Raw genomic sequence first — 23,261 nt, 5'->3', positions numbered from 1 at the left:
CTGCGCATGCGCTTCCCCTCCGGGCGGCCACGCTGGGGTGGGGGCCTGCTGTCTCACCCGGTGTCTGCAGGCTCGATGCGGGGGAATGGCCCGCAGCCTGCCCCGCCGCCTGCCCCGCCGGGCCTCCCCCCATAGCCCTGTGCTGCAGGGCCTCGGCAGTGCCCGGGAAGGCAAACCCCTGTTACGTTGGCCCCATGTTATGGGGGTCTGGAGAGAACCCGCAACTTCTGTGTGCCAGGTGACATTGCACAGCAGGGAAGAGGAGGACTCTTACGGGATGCGTTTATCGGAGGTTAAGGAGCTCCAGTTAAAGGCACTGGGGGGGAGCTCGTGGGGGGTGGGTTGTTCACGCAGCCCTGAGACCCAGCCCAGTGGCACTGAAGAACTTCTCGGACAGGGTGATGTGTGAGAGCCCTGGAGCGCAAGGCGTTCTGTTAGTGTGGGTGCAGAGGCAGCACGAACAGAGGCAGGGTACATTTTGAGCACTGCAGCTCCTTAATTTAGTATCAAACATGGCGTTTCATTAATAATTTGACAGTTGTAGAATGAGAACATGGGAAGACAACAGCTTTTATAATGAGTGAATTACACCTATAGTTCATCCTCTTCAGGATTCTTATTTGATCTCGCAATATCTGGTGACGGACTGCCGCCTGCAGCAACCCCTTCTCTGAAGAGCTGAAACTGATGTTCAGGGACCAACGTAGCCCCCGACATCACCAGGTAACACAACCTGCACCTCGTCCTGTCCCTCTCACCTCCACGGTGTCATATCCCAACAATCCCTCCTGAACCTGCACAGACCTTTTGTGCTGCACTCAACGGTTCTGCTGCAAAACCATCGTGTCTGCATAAGGAGCTCCTGCTAGTGATGGCTCCTGAGCTCTGTGTGTGTCCCGATACGTGTGCCTGTTCTGCTCCTCCTCCACCAGCTCCCTCCTCATTCACACACAGCTCTCAGCTCCTGTCCTCCCACAACCTCTGCCTCACTCGTCGTGCTGGGGGCAGCAGCAGCCTCATTCGTTCCCACTCGTTTTTGAGGGGATCCTGTAGCCTGCAGGGTGGGTCTGGGGGGTTCCTTAAGGAACTTCAGCACAAAGTGGGGTACATGTGGCTGCTTGGGAGTGTGTTTCAGTTTTTTAGAGGAAGGTTGTGGGATGGGGCTCTGGACTGGAAATCTTGGACCAATTTCCATCACCCCCCAGATTTCTGGAGTGAACCTGGCCACTTGTCTTTTTTCTTATTGTCTGGCCTACTGAGGGTGTAAAGGGGCTGAGACTTTCCTTTGTCGTTACCTTACGTGGCGAGGTTGGACTGTCACCGGGGGATACGCTCCGGGTGGAATCCCGAGCTCTGAGCCACCGTGCCCGGTGCTCCTTTATTTCGGTTGTGGCGGGGGCCTGGCCGTTCCGGAGATGGCAGCAGCAAGGCTGTGCCCACCGGGCGCTCGGGACCCGCGGTGCCGGTGCCACCGGTGGAAGCGGGAGCCGTGGGAACCACCGGGCGGGCTGAACCACTGAGCGGCGGGGGGGGAAGCGGGCTGTACCACTGCCACTGTGCGCTGTGGGAGGGGGTTGTATGTGTTGGTCTGGAAGGGTCCGTGCGCACGTGCGGCCGGAGGGACAGTCCAAGTGCGCCGGAGCGGCGGGGGGAGGGCGGGGCCGGGGCGTACCAAGTGTGAGTGGGGGCTGCAGGGCGGTGCGTTTCGCTTCGTGCCGTGCTCAGCGCCGGCGGGGCGGGCCGCACCACTGGGCAAAGGGAGGGGAAGCGAGTCGTACTAATGCTGCCTCCCACGCGCAGGGGCAAGGTCTGTTTTAACATCGGCGGGATGGAGGGAGCCGTTCTCCGCGGCACGGGGAGGGGTACCCGGCACGGCGAGCCGCGGCAGCGCGGAGCGAGGCCGCCTCAGTGCTTCTTATGCGGGCATCGGCACAGCCGGAGCACCCCCGCGGCGGGTGGGCGCGCTTAGCGCGCTGAATCGGGGCGGGTGGACCGTACCAATGCCGGGTGTGGGTGTGAGGCGGGTCGTGCCAATCAGCGGCGGGCTGGGCTGTACCACGGGGCGCGGGCGGGGAGGGAGCGGCCTGTGCGCGGGGAGCCGTGTGGCGGCGCGCGGGCTCTCTGGTGTCTCCGGGCCGGACCGGGTCCAGCACAGCCCCAGCCCCGCCGCTACCGGGCTCCCTCCGTCCCCTCCGCTCCTTACCGGCCCTCGGCCCGGTGCTTGGGAGGCGCCGGGCCCGCTCGGAAGAACGCTGACGCGCTCAATGCCCAGGGTGAGGGGCCGCGGCGGGTAGGAGCTGGGGGGGCTTCGGGTGAGCAGAGGGCTCGCGGCGGGCTGGAGCCCCGGTCCCGGGGATAGTGGCTCTGGGGCGGCCGATGGGGTGTTCCCCTCAGGCTGCTTATGAGGTTTTGAGGGGATCCCGCGGCCTGCGGGGCGGGTCTGGGGGGGTTCCCTGGCCTGAGGAGTCTCCTTCGGCTCCTGCGGACGGTTTGAAAGCGCCTTTTGTGCCCAGGGCTCCCGCCTGCTCCGCGAGGCTGGCTTGGGGGAGCCCATCCTGGTCTTGGGGGAGTTTCCTGACCTGTGAGGCCTGTTTGGGGAACCCTTCCGGGCGTTAGGAGGTGCCTTGGGCAGGCTTGGGGGCACCTCGTTAGCCTTTGGGGTCTCTCCTGTGCTTCGCGGCTGGTGCTGGGGGGTTCCCTATCTGCCTGTGGGGTTGGGCTGGTGTGAGGGACCCCCATGGCCGGTAAGGCTGGTCTAAAACTGCCTGCAGCGTTGGGTGCTTTGTGAGGTGTCCCACCTGGTTTGGGGAGGTCCTCTCTCGTTGGTGGGACGGGGTTAACTTCCAGCACCCATTCTCCAGGGCTGTGTGGCTGGTTAGTGTGGGACCTCCGTCAACAGTGGGGCTGGGGGGGGGTCAAGCCAAAAAAAATGGCCTATGGGAGAGAGTTTGCCTTCTGCCTGGGCTTAGGGGGGCGTAGGATTGCAGCAGTGGGGGGATACGGAAGCTGCAAAGGTGTTGGTGTGGGTGAGTGGGGGGTCTTGCCTGTGCCTGGAAAGGGGTTGGGTTGGGGGGGGGGGGTGTTACTTCCTCTGCGTGTATGTGTGGATACAGAAAGGATGGGTGGGTTGTTCTGGGGGAAGGGGTTAGGCCTGGAGAAGGTCTGAAAAGGGTAAAGAATTTTTTCCTGGGATCTGGGCTGGAAACTGGAGGGAAAAGGCTGGAGCAGTGTGTGTGTGGGGAATCTTTCTCAGGCTCGAGGGGGGCATGTGGAGCTGGAAAGGAAGGGTGTCCAGGATGTGGTGGTTTTCCTGGGGTTTGAGTGGGGGTAGGGTTGTGAATGCCGAGGGCTGCCCTATGGGACTTGGAGCTGCCTGGGCTGGAAGTGGGGACCTGATGAAGCCTGGCCACGGCAGCAGCTAAAGCCAGTGCTGGTGTTGCTGTGGGTGCTGAGTGACCTGCAGGAAGGGCTGAGACAGGCAGTAGTGTGCTTACTGGGCATGGCTGGGGTTTGCTGCTTTAGTGGGTGAGGAGCCCTAGTTACTGAGAGCTGGAGGTTTGGGATTTGGAGGCTGGGAGGTGTTACGGAATGGGGATGATCGTAGAAGTGGTCTTAGCTCAGCTGCAGTGATGGTTCCTTGTGGTTCCTTGGTGTGATTAGTCACAATCTGCTTTTTCTCTCGGGGCAGCTGTGTGCTCGTTGGTTTCAGTGCGAGGAGGAGTAAGGCAGAAAGTTGGCTTTTAAAGGCTACTATATAAATGGAAACTCACTTCAAAACTCCCCAAGTGAACCAGTCAGGTTCTGACTCAGAACTGCAGTTAGTATTTAAAGAAGGAAAAAAAGAAGATAAACCCACCACTAGCAGCAGCCAAAAACCTCTATCTCCTTATGACTCAACACGTAGAAATACTTAGATTTAATGAACTCAACTGCTGGAAAGAAAAGACTGGTCAGAGTTAAGGCAGGAGTAGGTATCTGCATACGTGTGGCTGCAGAGCCAGGAATGTATGTGGCCTTGCACAGGGGCTAGCTGCCATCTTTTTACGTAATTCTCTCATAAATGTAGATTATTGACTTCAGGTTTGATTACCTGCAAGTACTCAGCGTTCTGTTGCGCACAGCTGTACTCAAGTGTCCTTCCTCTAGTGGAGCAGAGCTGAGGTGAGCTGTGATCATAGCCGCCCGCCTCGCTCCTGCCGCTGGACTTTGCCCTGTGGTGGCGTGTCCTGTTGGTTGACTGTGGCGAGGACTGGGAGGGAGATCTGTGGCTTGTGGAAGGGCACATTTCTGTCCTCGCTTGAAGGAGGAGGATCCACAACTGATAACGTAGCTCTTGAGATCCTGTAGTGCAAGGAGATCATGTCAGTAGATGGTGTAGGTTGTGTATTTTGATAGTACCTTGGAGGAGAAAACATGTTGTCAGTGATGCACCATTACTGAACTAGCAGACAGGAGCTCTGGGGTGTTCGTTGCATTTGGATTAGTTTGACAGCTTCTTTGCCTGGTAAAGAGCTGGAGATGTAAACCAGCCATGCCTAACACTGAAAACCAGACCTAATGGCTTGAGGATCTGGGCTAGAAATTGCTCCCCTTTTTGATGCTGGGTTAGGCAGGCACCTATTCAGGCCGGTATCTGGCTGATGCCTATCATCAGAGAATATAAAATACCTTTAGAGTGGCTGTTGGCTTTGGTTTCATCTTGGGGCTCATTTTGCTAATTCAGAAGGGGTAAAGGAGTCTTAAATCTCCTGATCCTTTTTTCAGCTCTAACATGTGAGACACTGTGGTGCTGTCTCTATTCAGGTCACTGTTAGGTGTACCTTTTTGTTGCCTCTTGTTTCTCTGGTCTGTACTAAAAAGTTAAATTCCTTTCTGTCTCTTACACTGAAATCTAGCTCTGCTCTAAATAATGGACTGTGGATTTTGACAATTGAGACTTTGTGGAGGTGCAGTGAGATTTATCAGTAAGCTTCAGATTGTGTTGTCCGGCTGAATTTAACTGCCGCAGGAGCAGGGGGAAGGAGCCAGCTCTCCACTCAGTCATTTTTCTGGCTGAGGCACACACAAATTCAGATGAGTGAGATGAGTAAGATTTGAGTAACTTAGCTCAGTACCTCCACAGGATAATGTCCCCATTGCTGTGGTGTGAAAGTCCTGCTTGACTTGTTAAGGGCTTTTTTTCTGGGTTGTTGTGTTTTGTTTTTTTTTTTTTTTTGCTCCATCATCTTAAAGTGTGAGAATATTTGGTTTGAGTTGTTGGGAGCTGCTGACCTCGCAGGGCTGTGTTTTCAAGGACCAGCACTTGATACAGCTCGGAGCACTCAGCATTCTGACTTTTCGGGATGAGTTTCTAGTGTCTCATCCTCTGGAACTGTTGTCTAAAGTGATTTTTGATTTTACTGAAATACAATTCTGTGAGTAAAATGGGATAACAGCTTAAGTTTCTTTTACTTAGCAGGGCCTTTTGGTTTTGACTTTCAAAGACTTTTAGTAACTTTAAACTTTTTGGGGCATGGTATGTAAATAGCATTCAAATGTGTCTTCTGAAGGGTTTTTAGAAAGTAGATGGTGGGTGGGGAAAATGTTCAAAAGAGCCTGTGTCAAAACAGGATTTTTTCATGATGAAGCAGCTTCTATTTTGCAGGAAGAAATCACAGAATCCCAGCCTGGTTTGGGTTGGAAGGGACCTTAAAGCTCCCCCAGCTCCAACCCTCTGCCACGGGCAGGGACACCTTCCACTAGAGCAGGTTGCTCCAAGCCCCTGTGTCCAACCTGGCCTTGAACACTGCCAGGGATGGGGCAGCCACAGCTTCTCTGGGCACCCTGTGCCAGCGCCTCAGCACCCTCACAGGGAAGAGCTTCTGCCTCAGAGCTCATCTCAATCTCCCCTCTGGCAGGTTAAAGCCATTCCCCTTGTCCTGTCCCTACAGGCCCTTGTCAGAAGCCCCTCTCCAGAAATAAAAGCTCTGAAGCACAGAGCACATGTGCCTGTTGGGCCTCTCAGAAAAAGCTCTGGTCGTGTCTCATCGCTTCCAGCTCTCAGGGTGACAGTCGCTGTGCATTGATGCCTGTGTTGGATGTTGTGGTTTGACCTCACTCAAATTTGGGGATGGCGGCTAAACCTTTCCTGTGTAGTACTCAGAACTGAGTTGCACTGCAGGATTCTTCTCTCCCTGAGTAGTCTTGCACAGCACACTTGACAGTTCTTGCCATTTCCTCATGTGTCACTTTTGAGTTATTTAATCTGTACTTCTTTTCCCTCTCTTGCTAAGGCAGATCTCTCTGTGCTGCTGTGGCTTTTACGGGTGGATTTTACAGCCTGGGCCAGGGTTGGTGTGAAAGGAAACGCATGAGTCAGCCGTGGAGCTTGTCCGCAGGCTGGGAGGGGAGGGTGGGACAGTACAAGTTTTGACCTCACCCCTCTCTAGGCACATGTCATTCCGAGCAAGCTTCCTTCGGAGAGCATTCAGGAACGCCTTCCAAGAACGTTAGTTCCAGAGTTGCTTTCCCCTGTGTACTAGCAGAGTATATTTTAGAAAAGATGGTTGCTTTGCTTCTTGATAACGTGTGTTTCTGCTTGTTTAAGGCTCAGTTTGGAGGACTTGGTGAATTCTTTCACTTGAGAAGCACCCAGATGAAGCAAGACGTTTTAAGGGTGTATGGACAGAATGTGGGTCACTTGGCGCGGCAGCACAGGAAGGGGAGGTGAAATCTGACGTACACAGAGCGTTGGGAAAAGCCTGGCTGGCTGCAGCCTCATATAGGTGGGAATTTTTATGGGATCAGCTCAGCACCCTCATCGCGCTGTGGCACTGACTGCACGTGCGGAAATGCAAACCCCAAGAATGAAGTTTTATAGAAGAGGAAAATGAAGCAGCTCATGACCTGACTCTGTTAACATCGAACATGGATTCCCACTTACAGGAACAAAATCAGCTGAGATGGTTTGAAAATACTGGTTTCCAGAACACAGCAGTGTTTTTCACTGCAGCCTGACAAATTAGCGGGCTGTGCTGCACATCCTGTTGCTGGGTTGTTTTGAAAGGTGATCCAAGTGACCTTTCCACAGGTACCCATGTTCTGCAATCTCTGGAAGCTGCAGCTGTTGCAGGCCCTTTGCTGCCTCGGTGTAGCTAAGGCAGCACTTCTGCCAGTGTGTTCTGAAGGAGATGGTGGAACTGGGAATTCCTGATGATGTTATTACTTGTTTTTCATTAGCCCTGTCTCCCTGCTTTGCATGGGTTCAATAGGGAAGATCAGCTTGCCCTATTGAAGCATCTAATTGAGGCGTCAGTGTTATGACTGAGGCGGCAGGCGCTGGAGGTGTGCTGGGTTTTTACTTAAGGCAGTCTCAGGTGAAGCTTCTATCCAGTCAAGAATTCAGTTACCTGTTCTCTTAATTAGTTAATTGCCCTGATTTATTTATGCTGGTTAGTACACTGCCCCCTGCTCACGTATTAAGCATATTCTTGCATGTTCATAGTAGTTTGAAATACACTCATCTCAAATTGCCCTCCTTAGGCTTCACAAGCTCTCTCGGTGTGTGTGGCTGTGTGTGAGCATGAGGTGGGGAGCTCAGCACACTGTTAGTCCTGGCTGTAGGTGCACTGGCACAGCTTGCTAAACTCTGTTGTATAGATGCACATCTTCATTGATGATGATTCCCTATAATTAAGTTAAACAGCATCATGAGCTGGCTCCCAAGCATATTTAGTTCTTTTCAGATGCATGTATGGCTATTGCTTGGCTTGTTTGTCCTGCTGCCTCTGCTTTTTCTCCTCCTCCGGATCCTGATGAAGCTCTTGCACCTCATTCATGGTGTTGACATGTTGGATACCTCTGCTCCCTTTCTGAAGCCAGCCACGTAAGCCATGGTGTCATCTTTTGGTTTCTCTCCATGTACTATCTCACTTTCTAAGTATAAAAAGTTGAAGATTAATTGGCTGAAAAATGATTCCTTGTTTTATGTTGTGCATAGACCTGGTTAGTTACTGTTGTTGGTTTGGTAGCGCTCTGTTCTCTTGGGATTTTTGAAGTGCAGATTTGCTTGCTAACACAGGGAGGAAGAAATGGTAAAGTATTTGCTTGGGGAGATCAGAAGTTGCAGACAACAGGGGTTTTCCTGGTTTTCATTTTCTTAATGAGGAGCCTATTTTTTCTTCTTAAACTTCAGCTTAACAGTTAGCAGCTAAAAGTCAAGGGAGGAAGGGATGTATGTGTCACTAACCCAACTTCTACAAATAGGCTTGTGTGCTGCATGAACTTCTTATCCTTCTGGAAATCGTTTTTCAGCCTTAAATACAGCACTCTCCATTTTTAATCACTCCTTAGCTATTAGCTGATTAAACACTTCAGTCATACTCCTTTGGGGAAGGTAAATGGTGTCATTCCTGCTCTGCAGATGAGCTGAGCTACTGAAAGTGGCTTGGCCAAGGTCAGACCATGAGCAGCTGCAGATCAGAGCAGAACTGTAGCTGGTGCCTTCCCTGCCATGCTGGATTCACTGGAACATGGCATCTCCATGTGTCCTTTCTCAATGATTTGGTAAATCATTTTTACAAAAGACTTAAAATAATTGGGTTGAAATTTCCTCTTTGATTTGCTTGAGGGAGGAGAAGTGTAACCGTAATGATCTGGGCTGATACAACTCAGGGCAAATAGCACTGCATGAGGCTCTTCCAACCAAATTATTGGTGCTGAAAAGAAGAATGTCTAAAGGATTTGTTTAAATATGATGCAACAGCTCTTCCCCTCGTGACAGTGTACTTTGTAATGCTGTAAGCCTCTGGTGTGCAGGATCTGAGTTCTGATGTCCTGTGCCAAGATCTGTTGACCACTGGTTTTATTTAAATGACCTTGTTGGGCCCTCAGAAGTTAGTTTTGGAACTGTTGTGTAACATAGGTGTGTGGGTCACTCTCAGGACGTGCCAGATGACTGGGCTGTGTTCAAAGGGGGGAAACCAGGCCAGAGTTTCCCTGAAAAAAGACTTTCTTGCATCGAGTTTTTCAGACGTTGGGCACATGTGGATTCTGTGACTTTGGTCCTTCTGTTCCTGGTGCATTACAGCTATAGCATACTGGAAGAGATTTTAACAAACCTTTTCCTTTGAGACTGGGTGTTGTATAGGAGACAAATTGGGTATTTTATTGGGTAGTATGTGTGTGACGAACGTGCAAGAATTGACATGTGTAAGGACTTGAGTGTGATGTGCTTAGATGGGATTCTTCCAGCTGGAGTGAAAGTGAATCCTATAGTCATGACACTGCTGAAATATTCCTGGATTCATTTTTGAAATGTGTGTTTGAGTCACTCAGTCGAGCTGTGCTGAGGCCGGGGCAGGTCATTGACAGCATCTCTGCTCTTGCCTCTGGCAACCTAATTCATGGATTTTTTTTTTGGCACTGAGAGCTGTTCTTTAAGGAAATAATTGCTGTTCCCTAGGTGAGTTCTGACTTGATGTCAGTGAAAAAGGTAATTCTGTAGGACTTAATTTGACTGTTTTCAAGTGAGGATCTCATTAAAATGTTGAGTGCACCAGAAGTTTGGGGGGTGAACTTCCATGTGTGTGTGCTTCCCTGATGGCATTCACTGAGCATTGACCTTTCCACTCGAGTTGCAGGTTTGTGACTTATGGCTGTTAGTTTGGATTTGATTCAACAGATTTAAAACTTTTTCCTTAAAACCCTGAAGTGTCAGTAGTGACTCTTTGGTTTTTTTAATGCAGTGAAAAGCCACGTTGCTTATTTTGTGTTTCAGCCTTAAATGAGCTGAGCTCTTTTAGCTCCATTTTCATCCCCCTAAACTTCATGGTTGAATTACATGGTTCCATCTTTTATTGCTGAAACATCTGTATTTCGAAGCCTGTGTGTTAGGACTGGAAGCTGCCATGGGCTTAATGCTCTAGTCTGTGAACACAGATAAGACTGAGAATAACTTAGAGTTATTGCTGTTAAGTGGCCATTTGGTTGCTGTTGAATTGGCTGATTTCTGGAGAGGATCTCCCTGCTGCTATAAGAGTTTGTGGATACAGCACTGTGGGTGAAATTTATCTGCTAGCAAAAGCTCAAATACATGACACTTTAGTTACACTCTTATTTCTGCTTGTGCTGCTTATTTTGCTCAGAAAAAAAAAAAAAAGCCATACCAACAGTATTTTTAACATATTTGGCCTTAAGCCAAACAGGCATGACTGTACCAACAGCCACTTTGGAGAGTGTACTTGGCTTTGTGCTATTTTCTCCTCTTTTAAGGCACCTGCATGGGAGGGAAGGGCTGCAGAGAGCACAGAAAGGTTTCCTTGTTCTTGGTTCCGGTTCCTTGGTTCCGGCAGCACTTACCAGAAGGCCATGTCTTGGTGCCCGAAGAATATTTGGGATTGCAACTTTGAGGAGTCCAGTGAAGATTGGTTTTTGTTTGTTTTTTAAACATAGTCTTCTCTAGTCTCACTCAAGTTTCTCTGGGAGGGTCAGTGTTCAGTGTTTCTGGAAGCAGAAGCGACAAATCCTCTTACCTGATCTTTCTCTTCTCTCAGGTGTTCTGTTGGAGCATACGCTGCACATTTATGGCGATTCTGAGCGTGAGGGCAGAATTCTGCCAGGCCCAGCACAACATCCTGGCTGACAAGTGAGCTGAGTGCAGAGGCTTCCACGTGCCATAATTACTTTGCCTTGAAGACTGCGGACACAGTAGACACACTCAAATATATGGGATATCTTCTGCACATTGGAAGCATTTTCCTTTTACTGACTCTAGCAAAACTAAGCGTCAAGAAGACAAAGTGGAGAGAAAATCTGCCCTTACTTTTTTGCCTCACCAGTGCCTAAATGTAGAACAGGCTGCCTAGTCTTGCGTGTAGTCAGAGTTTTTGGAGTCTGAAGGATACCACCTGCAGCAATTGGGGCTGAAGTTGATTTCAAGTGGATTCTGAAGCAAACCAGCTTTCCTAGCAGCAAATTCTTTAAGGAACAAACACGTTGAAGCAAGCTCTGATCAGTCCAAGGCATTTTAGTGGTCTCTTTAATGTTTTCTGCTGTGAAACCTTTCCAAGGTTATTGATTTTTATTTTTGTTTTTGGTTGTTATTTTCCTCAATCTTTTATCCCCTTACACACTTAAGTTGCCATTATGAACCGTCCAGCCCCCGTGGAAATCACTTATGAGAACATGCGCTTCCTGATCACTCACAACCCAACCAACGCAACCCTCAACAAGTTCATAGAGGTAAGGCAACCAGATAAAGCATCCTCTTTCTTCCTTGCATGCTCATGGTTCTGTGGAAGCACTGGGCAGTCACTCTTCACACCTGTGGCTCAATGCTTTAGCTGTATATTACATGTTACTCGAAACTTCAGGTGTTTTTATCTTTAATATATTGGTCACATTCTCCTGACAGGATGAGAAGAGAATCAGCTGATTGCTTTTTCCAAAGTCCTGCATTTCTTTAATTGCAAGAGGCTGAATGAGCTTCAATTTTAGAATACGCCCCCTTCACCATTGTTCTTGGCCTGGTTTCTGAAGGTCTGCATGTTCTGTGGTTCTAAATGTTATCTTTCATTAAATAATGCAGTGCTTCCAATATATCAATCTATTGCTCATCTTTTGGCTTCTAAAGTAGTTGACAGAATTGTAACTGGATTCTGACCTTTCTTCTCCTTTAGACTAGGGGTAAGCATCATGCTTAAACCCATGCTATAGTTCACAGGCTGTGTTACCAACCTGCCCTGGTCCAGAACTGCCCAAGATTTCGGGTGCCAGAAGGTGTCCGTGAGACATGACATCTGCTGGGACTGAGTGCTGGGAAGAATGGGCAGTGGGTCACATTGTCACTGACACAATCAGAACTTAAATACAGCAAAATCTAACATTCAGCTTTCTGAAAAAGCAGCCGATGATGGTATCATCAGAGGAGTGGTAGAACAGTGTGTTTCTCTGTCTTGGGTCACTGCAAACTCACTGTATCTTCGTGCCCTCTTATCTAGAGGACTTTTATGTTGCGTATGCAGGTCTGTTTCATTCCAGAGAGTTCCTGTCATCTGATACTGATGTCTGACTGTGGCTATTGACTTCCATCCTTCAGCAGCGGCCATTCGCCATGAATCTGCTCAGATATTAGTGGTTAATTTTGAAAGCCACATTCTTTTGGTCGTTATATGTGTATATATTTTTCCCATTAATGTGGATTGTCTTCCTTTTTCAGGAGTCCTGACTCTGGAATAGATATTATTGCTAATTGTTAGAAGTTACAGTGATTCATTCCAAGCATGAAAGGAAATTCTGCTTGCCGTATGAACCTTCAAAGTGAACTGGAACAGCTTTTGTTTGATCTTCTGATTATTTATCTAGCACAATGTGCTACTTATAGTGCATTACAAGGAGGCTAGAGTATGGTGTGTGTGTTCTGTTGCTCCCTGCCTCAAAATGTCAACACTGTCCGAAGCAAACAGTTCCAGGCTTCTATTTAAAGAGAAGAAACAGCTGCTTGGAGAATATAAGTGGTTATTTGAATTTGACTCTTATATATGCAATTTTTTTCCCACCTTGGCATTTCCCTGGAGAAGGAGGATTCGGAGTGTTTCACATTTATTCCTGTCATTTGCAGCCCTTGTCCTCATATAGGCCATAGCCCTCCTTCCTGTGCTGGCCTTTGCTCCTTCCCTGTGTAGTCACCTTGGAGCTGTGCAGTAGTGGTGGCATCACTGGCTCTGTTTAGCTTTGCAGCTGCTGGGAAAGTGTTTGGGTTGGTCCCTGTGTCATGTGCTCACCTGTGTTCCTTTTCCCTAAAGGAGCTCAAGAAGTATGGAGTGAGAACCTTGGTGCGAGTTTGTGAAGCCACTTACGATCAAGCTCCCATCGAAAAAGAAGGAATCCAGGTTCTAGTGAGTTGCCTTTAAAACTGTCTAAAAATGAAACCCACATGGCCAGAAGTGGTGGGGATGCCCCGGGCTTTGGGCAAGCACTTGTGGCCGTTTCAGACTGGCCAAAAGCGGTGTGACCCCCAGCATCAACTGACTCTGGTTTTGAGAAGCTCACTGTACTTTTGTAAAAGGTACTTGCTTGTTTATTACTATTGCCAGAGCTCTTTAGTTGGAGTAGAAATGCCTATTCCTGGATTGCTGGGTTTGTTGAGATATTTTGATTGCCTTTTAGTGACTTGTTCAATACTAACCCAGTGTTCAGCCTTGTGGTTCATACAACTCGCTCCTTTTCAGCACTGCTTGGCTTTACTGTTGACCTTCTTGGGGTGCAGATAAAAGTCCATTCTTCAGAAAGTGCCACCTTTTGAGACTTACTGACATGTTGATACAGGCTGTGGCAGGATATTGATTGACAGCCTCATCACTGCTCATCTCCAAATGGAGCCTGGCTGCTGGTGGCTCCCCTCTTCAGCAGGTGGAATTCCATAACTGCTGCTCACAGCTACCATTATGCAGTGACTGTCTGACTGTATGGTCTGGTGTTGCTCGGTGGTTATGGGGAGGTTGTTTCAGTAGGTGTGTGCTCACACGAAGCTTGGAGGCTGTATTTTTCCAGGCAGTACTTCCGAATCATTACAGTGTGTCAGATATAATCAGTTTATTTTACTAGAGTGAATAATTCTCTGTTATGAGGCCAGAAATTGCATCTTACCTTCTTGGTGCAGGTAGTCAGCCTTCCATTACCCCTTGATTTTTATGGCTGAGGTGGAGAAGAACTTTTGCAGTTTTCCATTAGGAGGAAAACTTGTATCCTGGCATATCTGTGAACACTCCCCGTACAGGTCGGTCAGGTTTCTTGGCTTCTGGCCCTGGTAAGCATTTACTCCAGTTCCAGGCAGCCACGTGCGCCTCAATGTTGTTGGAAAAATCAGTCATTACAGGGTTAGCCATGCTCCCAGGGCTTTTTTGTTCTCTCTGGAGCTGTCTTGGACTGGGACATGCCAGTGTTATCATCACACTGCTGTGAAGCTTCCAACTGTGATACTCCTGTGGTTGCCAGAGGCTGTAAGGATTAAACTTCTGGTGTCGAAGCCCTCGGAGCCCTGATTTGAGCTGGGGTTTAAGAGTTTGTGTTCCTGTGCTGGAGCAAGAGCTGAGGTCTTCCTAGAAGACTTGGGACAGTTTTGCAGGTGTCCTCTGCCCTGTGAGGCCAGTTGGCCTCTGCCTCTGGGAGCCAAATCCACCTCCTGCAATCCATGCCCGCTGGGGTAGCTGCCGGAGCTGGAAGTGCACTGTGCTCTGCAGCCTCTGCTTCTGAAACAGTTTGGGGAGTTTGGTTCTCAGGAAACTTTAGGAACTTGGTGTTGGCTTGGTTTGAACTGAAAGCAGGTTTTTGAGGAAGCTTTTCTAAAAAGTGGAAATGGTTTTTCTGCAGCTCTGCTAAGGGCACCTTTCACTTCAAATAACACACGTGAGAGTCTTGGGTCTGTACACGTTTGTCTCAGCTAACAAGCCTCTCTGCATTGGGTATGTACCAGTTCCTAGTGTTCCACTGCTCCAGAAGGACAAACAGGAGAGAGCATAAATCCACCAGGCATCTGTTAAGGATAACAGAAAGCAGGAGGTGACAGGGAAGGTTTGCTGCTAATGTTATCCCTGATCCTGATGATCCTAGTCATGGGGTTGTCTTAGTAATTCACTGTATTGCAGTAGTGTTTTCTATTTCAGATAAGCTTAACTAGTCACCGGCATGACCAGCTTTGCCTTCCTAGGAGCACTTCCTTTTACAAAGCAGAGCCCTGTTGCTGTTCAGAACTGGTATTGAATTACCCGCTGGCTGAGAAAATAACACGTCACTATTTAAAGCTAATATTTGCTTGCAAAAATAACATTAAGATTAAAACCAGCCTGACAGAGATTACCGTCTATTTGAAAACTGTTGAGGTCAAAAGCATAGTAATACCTCTCAAAATGAGAGCACTTGAGCAGAGCCTGCTCTCAGGCCATGAGAGGAGTGTGCACTGGCAGGGTGGGTAGAACGTGGCAGCTCCGGAGCTGCTTTGGCAGACGGCATAGTGAGAAAGTAGAGAATTGGATGTTCTGTGTTTGAAGTAGTACTATTACATGCATGTGTTTATCAACAGAGATTAAATCCAGGAGGCGGGGATGAATTTAGTTTCTGTGGGCTTCTGCAGTTCTTACATTCATGCATCAGGTCTTGTAACACAGAAATGTTACATCACAAAAACTGGTGATTTTCTGGAAGTATGTTTGCACTGGCTGGCAACCGAGGAGGCTGCAGGGGGTTTGTTCGTCTTCAGGATCTAAGACAGATATCATTGTTCTTCTCTCAGTCCTTCATGTGGGTTTTGAATATGGGGTTCTTGTCACCTTAAAGTCCTGTTACTGCTTCTTGGTCATCTCAGGTCTGTGTTACCAATCCTGCAGTCATTGCCAACTGACAAACCCAGAGCTGTTCTGCTAAGCAAGGCTGCTCCAGCTAAAGGATAGATAAGAATAACCCCTTCTTTCCTATCATCCTTCCCAGATCCTGCAGAGTGGCACAGAAGAGCTGTATTTTCTGTGCAATCTCAGTGCATCATCCTGGTTATTAAATGACTGGTTTGGTCGTGGAGCTTAGCAGTTGGGTTTTATCCTGTCTGACAGAAGCTTGGAGGTGATGCTGGCAGAACTGCTCAGCAGGAAAAAACCTGCAAAACTTCGCTGCAGTCACTCCTCCAGTCCCAGAAGTGTTCTTGTTCTTCGTCCTGGGCAGGGTTTTATCAGTGCCAGTTCAATGCCAGGGCTGTATCATTCCTGGGAAGGTGATGCTTCTGTGGGGTTGTGATTAATTCAGGCCAGCACAAGAGGTGCATGGATGTGATGTTTAATATATAAGCTCAAGCAGTGTAATAAGCTCCTGTGTTTGGTCTGAAGGAAAGGGTTTAATTTAATATAAAACCAGGATGCAGACCTGACATGCAAATCCTGTTCTTTGCAAGGCAGTTTCAGAAGAAAGCACCTTGCAGTGGGCAATGCCTCTTCTCTTGGCAGCCCATACTTCCTTCCTGGGACAGTGCATGACACTAGGTCTAAAATAATGGGACATGCCAGTGTTATCATCACACTGCTGTGAAGCTTCCAACTGTGATACTCCTGTGGTTGCCAGAGGCTGTAAGGATTAAACTTCTGGTGTCAAAGCCCTCGGAGCCCTGCTAGCCCAGAGCTAGCAGTGTGTGACGGAGTGGAAAATCTAGTGAAAGCTTTTAATTAGAGCAAACTTCACTTTATGATCTTATTTCTATAGCCTTGTTGTCCCAGATACTTTTAATTCCCCATTTGCCTTAGAAAAGGAGTTCTCTGCTCTTCAGACTTTGTGTATCTTTCTGAATTCATCACATATAATGTTATTTCAGTGACTTAAAGCCTTTTGGTTTGGTAGTTCCAAGACACAATTTCCACCTTGCAGCTTTTGTAAGTGCCAGCGCATTGCTCGGGTGCTCTCGGGCCAAAGGCTGTGCCAAGTTGTATTTGCTGTTCAGGAAGTATCAGGGTAGGAGTAATTGCATTTCAAAAGGGAAAGCCTGGTGGGTTTTTTTACCTTTGGTTGTACTTGTTCAGAGTTTCTGTGTGCTTCTTTAAGGCTTCAGAGAATATTACTTCATATTAAGCTGTTCTCAAGATCCTACATGAAAGACCTGTTTCTAGCCAGTGAGGGAAGAAGACAGCTCCTTTCAAAGCCATTTCCCTGCCATTTGGAGAGGTGGCTGAATAATACAAAGCTCTGGCTATGAGTCTCTCTTGCAAAATGCATTGTAGTCTAATGAAAAGTGCTAAATAACTACTAAGTGTTATTTTTCCCCTTGCATCTAGGAGTGCTCTTTCTGCAGCATTCCCTGTAGTCTTGAGAAGATTATAAAGCACATGATGGTCCTGAAATGTAGGACATATAGTACTGCACTTAGCACAAGTTCCAGGAGAGAGCTGTGACTTCAGGGAAATGGGAAGCTTCTGACATGTAATTTTGATTGATGGGCATGGTGGTGATATCAAATGTGATCTGGGTAGTGAAATGCTGGCTGCGCCTTTAGTAGGCAGAAAATTAACTATAAATGCTGCTTGGTTGTTGACTTGGCTGCTGTCTGAGCACTCGTCTTCTTGCTTGTGAGTGGACTGGGGAGTTTGAACTTGAACTGTCTTGCTGACTGGATTCATGGCAGCTGGACAAGCTGGTGCATTTGAGTTGTTGTGAAGAACCTTCTCCTCTGCTGATCCCCTTGAATTGTTAGGAAGTAGCTTCTCTGTACAGTCTGAAGTACAAATAGAACTTTAAAAGTTTGACAGAACCACAGGCAAAAGTCTGCAGAGTTCTCATCTCTCAAATGATTATTTGAAATGTCTTGATTTTTACATATTTTTAATAAAATGGATTTCCAAGGCAGCTATTTTTCTAAAAATTCTACACCACACGGGGGTTGGTGTAGAGTTTTATTGAAATGTTATTAAAAAGTGCAGTTAAATGGTTGTTAAACATTTAGTGTTGCATTATGATATTGATTTGCCAGCTTCTGCGCAGCCAGAAAAATAGATCTGTTTGTACACTTCTTGCTGATGCAGTATCTTCCTTCTCCCAGTTCCAGTTACTGGAGTTGGCTGTGGCTTGAAATCCATGTCACTAATGCCTTTTTCTTTCCTTCAAAGGACTGGCCATTCGATGATGGAGCACCACCCCCCAATCAAATAGTTGATGACTGGCTCAACCTGTTGAAATCCAAATTCCGTGAGGAGCCTGGCTGCTGTATTGCTGTTCACTGTGTTGCAGGGTTGGGAAGGTTGGTGTTACTGGACTTAAAAGTCAGTTCCTTTGTCTGGAAGGTCAGGGAAGGTGTTAAGTAAATGCCAATTCCTCCGTTTTCTCACAAGTAACACTTTAAAGGAGCAGCAAGTTTGTGCCATTAAAGCACAAGAGACTTACTGCAACTTGAGTAGTTTCATAACTCTTATCAAGGATGAGAGGAAAAACTTGGTGAGATTGTTGAGAACACTCCTGTCAGTCAGGAATGAGACAAGCAGTTGGAGGTGCTATTCATTTGAAAGTCTTTCTGCTGAAAATCTCTTGTGCTTCCTGACAAGTGCAGTGTACACGTGTGCTACAATTTCTAAGGCTGTGCAGTTTTTAATTTCCTCCTTTTCAACTGGTGCAGTATTAAGGATGTGGGAATAAAGAAAAAGCATTTAGAGAAACTTGTTCAATGACTTTCTTGCTCTAAAGTGGCTTCACTTCGGTTTCAGGAAGAGTTAGGCTTGTATTTCTTGCTCACATGAGGACTGATGTTTCTGTCCTCGCCACTCAACCTCCTTCTTTGCAAAGAACTTCCTTTCAAGATGAAGTAATAATTTAAAAAGACTGATTCAGGAGAGCTCAATGCTAAATTCATATTCCCAAATGTAACCTCTGAATGTTCTGTTTATCCTGTGGGCTAGGAGGAAATGGAGCTGTCTGGTAAAAGAAATTTTACATTAGGTACTCAGCAGGCAAATGTCTTTCTGTAGATAATGCTTAAAGAGGAAGTACTGAAGCTGTTTACAGATTAACTTGATGTATTTTGAGGGGTTCAGTACATTGTTTCTCTAGATCTTCCTAAAATACTGATTCCTCTCCTTTAGGGCTCCTGTACTGGTTGCACTTGCTCTCATTGAATGTGGAATGAAGTACGAAGATGCAGTTCAGTTTATAAGGCAGTAAGTTAAGCTTCCCTTTGCTCAAGAAATCTTTCATTTACGTTGTATTCGAACAGTATCTGCAGCAGAACTCATTAGATTTCTGATTCAATTTCTAGTACTTCTGACATGATGGGCAAGACTTTGACATGAATATTGAGGCTTGTGCCCTTTCATCTGTTTACAGATGAGGATTAAAACATGGATTCTCTCTCCCTCTCTTGTTATTATTATCTCTCTCCCTCTCTTTTATTGTTATTATTATTATATATATATTTTAAACCTGGGCTTATTTATTAAGCCATTGGCTTGAGACTCAAAGATTTTGAACGTGGGAGGAAAAAATGTCTAGGCTGGGGCTGTAAAAATGGTGGATGACCTGACCATGGGCTGGTTGCTCCTAATGAAATTGACACAAATGGTAGTGTGGGTTGGGCCAGCACATGAGCACCAGCACTCCTACCTGTGCTGTGGGGAGTGTTACTCACCCAGGAAATGTCTGGAAAAATAACAAATGTGGTGAAGGATGAGACTGCAGAGCTCTGCTGGTTTAGTGATAACATCACATCTTGAAATGAAGCCCAGCAAGTGCAATTTATGTTGAATGAGCTTTGCTAAAAAAGCAGTCCTTTTACAGACTCCCGGGGTCCTCAGTTCCCTTTGTGAACTGTATTGCCAGTGAGAGATTCTCCTGAATTTTAACTTCCTTAAATTCCCGCTTTCTCATCCTTGAGAAATACCCTTATCCCAAGAAGCTCTTTCCTGAAAACCTCTTACATGTTTGTATCTGAATGTCATGGTCTTGCTTAGCTAATATAAGTAGCAGATGCACCTGCAAGGAAAGAGTGATGTTGATGTTGTTCAGTGACTGCTGCTCATGATGGAAATAAACTCTCCAATCCAAGAAAACAGGCTGAAATTTGCTACCTGGATTTTAATATTGACATGTAGGCGATGGACTGGCCTGGTTTATCCCTCCTCAAAGAATCAGTGGGTACAGAACTGAGCCAGAAATGCTGGTTTGTAGCTACAGGAAGGCTTTGAATGGAGGACCGATCTGCCTTGGGGGGTGTGGAGATTGAAGCAGTACTTTTTCCATTGATATTAGCCTTCATTCTCTTTGTTTTAGGAAAAGGAGGGGAGCTTTCAATTCCAAACAGCTGCTTTACCTTGAAAAATACCGGCCTAAGATGCGATTACGCTTCAAAGATGCCAACGGTCACTGCTGTGTTCAATAAAGCATAATCTCAAACGAAGGCAGAAGTTAGCATGGCTCTTTTCTGGACTCTTGGCACCTGGAAATGTGAATCTGGAATCAAACTACGTCATCAGATTAGGGGGGAGTCAGTCAGTGACCTCAACCTCTGTCCTAATGGTGGTGATGATTGAAAAACAATAAAAATTAAAACGCAAACCTAAGAGCAACATTTCAGTGAAGGATTGTTTTCTCCTTGAGCTGCAGTTGGAACATCTGCAGGGAGAAAATCAGTTTCTGAACCTTCTGTATTTTTAACTTTTTAAGAAAAGAAATAAAGTAAATTTTATGTCTAAGGAAAACCAGCAGAGCAGTGGCTTGTGCAGAAACTATTTTCTTGATTGGAGGAAAGTTCCCCAAGATTAGGGCCTGATACATTAATTCCTATTTAACAGGACTCTTTGAAATGGAGTTGCCTTGTTTTTCACCTTGCTGGGCCCTGGTTGAGGCACAGGAGGAGCATTTGGTGCTGGATGGGTGCAGTCTTACAGCCTTATGCCCAGCCTGGGCAAATTCTAGAGACTGGGTGATGTCTGTTGTATGCCTACATGGTGTTCAGGCTCTGCAGGTGTGAGAAACCTTCCTGGTGGGCTTGAACAGAAGATTCTCTGCCTGACATCTCTGGTGTCTCTGCTAAAGGCCTTCTCTGATGGGTGCAAGGTTGTGCTTTAACCGAGTGTGCGTAGCACATGTGTCTCAGTCTTACCTTTCCAAAGCATTTGGCTGAGATGTTAATTGTCTTCCTGTTGCTAGATAGAAAATCTATCCTGGCAGAAGACTGATGTCCAAGGGGTGATTCAGACAAGGACTTAAAATGAATTGAGCTGTCATAAGAAAGAAGAAAAGGCTTTTTGCTGCTGTCCAGATTCTCTGCCCTGCTGAACACAGTGAATTGGGGTTTGGGGGAGGGTCTCATTTGTATCACATCTGAGGTAAAGGTGGGATGCACATAGAAAGGTGGTCCATGAATAAATGCCTTGTATGGGTTTTTTCCCAGACTTAGCCCTCATGTACAGCTCCATTTAGCCACTGATTGCCTTGTTGTTTTTTTGTTAGGCTCTTCTGGAGGGAGAATCTCTAGCTACACATTAACATGCCTCATTCACCATTGGCAGGCCAGAGCCACGCTCGTTTTCGGAGTGTGAACTGGCACCATGTTCCGTTCGTAGGCCATTGGTGGTGTCAGTGAATTAATCAAGACAAGTCATGTTACAGCCTCTAATAAGCAGTTTCAGCCAGGCTACTTCTACCAAACATGTTAACTTTGTGCCCTGCCCCAGAAGTGACCTCATATGCTTTGAACTTGACATTATATCTGTAATACTGAGCCATTGAGGGCTCTGAATACAGGTTTAGTGTCCTACTCTGCTGTGATCTTCTGCTGTGGAGCACCAAAAGCTCTTGTTGGTCTGGATCTGTGGTAGTTGTAGATTGATACCTGTCTCTCTCTACCTATGCTTCAGCCGCGGGTGATGTGAGCTGCTTCACAGGATTTCTTCCTGTTCCAGACTTCTTTTAGTCTGCAGCTTAACTGGGCAGATGTTTTCAGAACACAGGTAATGGCCTTTTAGAATTCTTTTCCTGGATTTATAAATTTGAGCTAAAAATAATGGCACTTGTGAAGCCCCTCCCTTCACAGAGCTGCTGACAGACCTGTTTGAGGTCCATGGCTAGAAAACACGCTCCACAGAGCTTGCTCTGACCCTGAGTCAAGCTGTGGTTGGTGTACCGAGTTCCTTCCTCCTTTTAAGATGTGTAACGTTTCTGATTAATAGATAAAGGAGACACAAAAGCGTTTGTGATGTCGATGCCTTCATTAGGGAAATAACGTATCTGGTCGTGTTTGAGTCCACGTGGAAGGTAGATGATGCTGAAATGGGCTTTACCCTCCCCTTGCAAACTAGAAACCTAATGTTCTAACTGTTTCTGCAAAGTAAAATGGATGTTTTTAGTAAAATGAAATACCGGTAGTTAGAGCTGGGTTGGCAGATGGTGGAAGTCAGGTTGGAGGGGAAGATGTTGAGCTGGATTAAAAACCAAACCCCAAGCCCTTCTGAAGAACAATAAAATCAATTTTTACATGCTATATGTATAACTTTGCATTCTTCGCCCTAGTTTTACTCTTGACTTTTAACATACTAAGTATCTTATACTATGATTCTGCAGCCTTAATTGAGGAAAATAGTGGAAAGTGCAGACTGTCATAGAGTGTAGACACAAAGGGGGGTGTGTGACCAGTGTCCAGTAGCACAGACTTGGTTCAGCACTTGAGCGTAGTGCAATAAAGTTCTTGCAGTAAAATGTCTTCCCTCTGGCTCTTGATGAATTTATTGCAGCTCATTAATGTTAAATGCTCTTCTTTAATCTGCTTTGTAAAGGCTTTTGGTAAGTTTGTCCATGCCGCTGGTGTTACTGGTGGCCACTGGGTTCTACAGTTGGGTTTGCTGGTGGGAAGGGCAACTCTGCCTTTGAGAGAGGGCACAGCCCTGCAAGCAGGAACAATTCCCTTCTTTTCAAACATGTAAACTTACCTTCAAAGAACCAAAGCAACCCCCAAACCAAACACCAGCTCTCAACTTTCCCAAGAACTTTCAAGGATCTGTTGCAAAACTTACTATTGTGCCACAGGCCTGGGGTGACAAGCAAGTTCCTGGAGCCTAGGATACCAGGGAACTGCCCTCCCTTGGCAGTGGAATGTCACTGCCTGGATCTGTATAATTCATTTAAATAACAGCAAGGTGCTATTTTCTGGGCTTCACAGATAACGGCCCAATCAGCTCTGCTTTGCTGTCATCAAAGAAATATGACTTGTGAATTGGTGTCGTGTTCCTAATATGTATCAGATTTTTCCCACTAGAACAAATTTGAAGTGAATAATTTCTTCCTAATACCTGATGTAAATCTACCCGAAGGGACACAACAGGTAATGCTTTTCACAAGTGTATCTGGAACATCTTATGTTTTAGGCTGTCCAAGGGCTATGCAGACATGATTAACCTTGCAAAAATATTTAATATCAGACTATCAAAACCAGAAACCTTTGGTATAGAGTTAAATCTTGTGACCTTCCCTTGCTTTGACCGCTTGTTTCATCAGAACCTAAATCACCATCATCAGTGAATGAAGTGACTTAAGTGGAGTCTTGTTTTTCATGCCATATATTTAGTCTAGATCCTGCTACCACTGATTGGTGGGACACCATCAGAGAGAAAATGGGGTGCTGTCGTGAAGTTATGGGCTGACAAAGCTGTTGGACCGCTCAGGACAGGAGATCCCCTCCCTGGGCTTTCTGGAGCACTGGGCAGACCCTCATTTGGGGGCTGTGGTTGGTATCAGGTAACAGCACTTTGGGAGGGCTGTGGTGTGACTGG

The 23,261-nt window shown here is 46.8% G+C and overlaps 2 protein-coding genes across 6 annotated transcripts in view; both read left to right on the top strand.

The window, feature by feature from the left end:
- Positions 1-10: 10 nt before the first annotated feature.
- Positions 11-21,974, top strand: PTP4A2 (protein tyrosine phosphatase 4A2). 5 transcript variants are annotated; one of them, XM_030504532.1, is made up of 7 exons: positions 11-238; positions 612-723; positions 10,533-11,220; positions 12,783-12,875; positions 17,616-17,746; positions 18,582-18,656; positions 19,765-21,974. In XM_030504532.1, exons 3-7 carry the CDS (start codon positions 11,125-11,127, stop codon positions 19,871-19,873), a joined length of 504 nt encoding a protein of 167 aa, XP_030360392.1. In that variant the 5' UTR covers positions 11-238; positions 612-723; positions 10,533-11,124; the 3' UTR covers positions 19,874-21,974. The 5 variants fall into 5 exon arrangements, with proteins under 5 accessions (XP_030360392.1, XP_030360393.1, XP_030360389.1 ...); XM_030504533.1 differs by lacking the exons at positions 11-238; positions 612-723 and adding an exon at positions 1,690-1,807; XM_030504531.1 differs by lacking the exons at positions 11-238; positions 612-723 and adding an exon at positions 2,035-2,273.
- ADGRB2 (adhesion G protein-coupled receptor B2) overlaps positions 18,580-23,261 on the top strand; it is a 99,942-nt gene continuing 95,260 nt past the window's right edge. Inside the window, exon 1 of the mRNA XM_030504513.1 lies at positions 18,580-18,656. The gene's annotated coding sequence lies outside the window, so the exon portion shown is untranslated. The remainder of the gene's footprint in view (positions 18,657-23,261) is intronic.

Source organism: Strigops habroptila, chromosome 12 (genome assembly GCF_004027225.2).
Source record: "Strigops habroptila isolate Jane chromosome 12, bStrHab1.2.pri, whole genome shotgun sequence".
Classification (NCBI taxonomy): domain Eukaryota; kingdom Metazoa; phylum Chordata; class Aves; order Psittaciformes; family Psittacidae; genus Strigops; species Strigops habroptila.
Note: the sequence above shows the minus strand (reverse complement) of the source record. Positions and strands in the feature narration are given on the sequence as shown.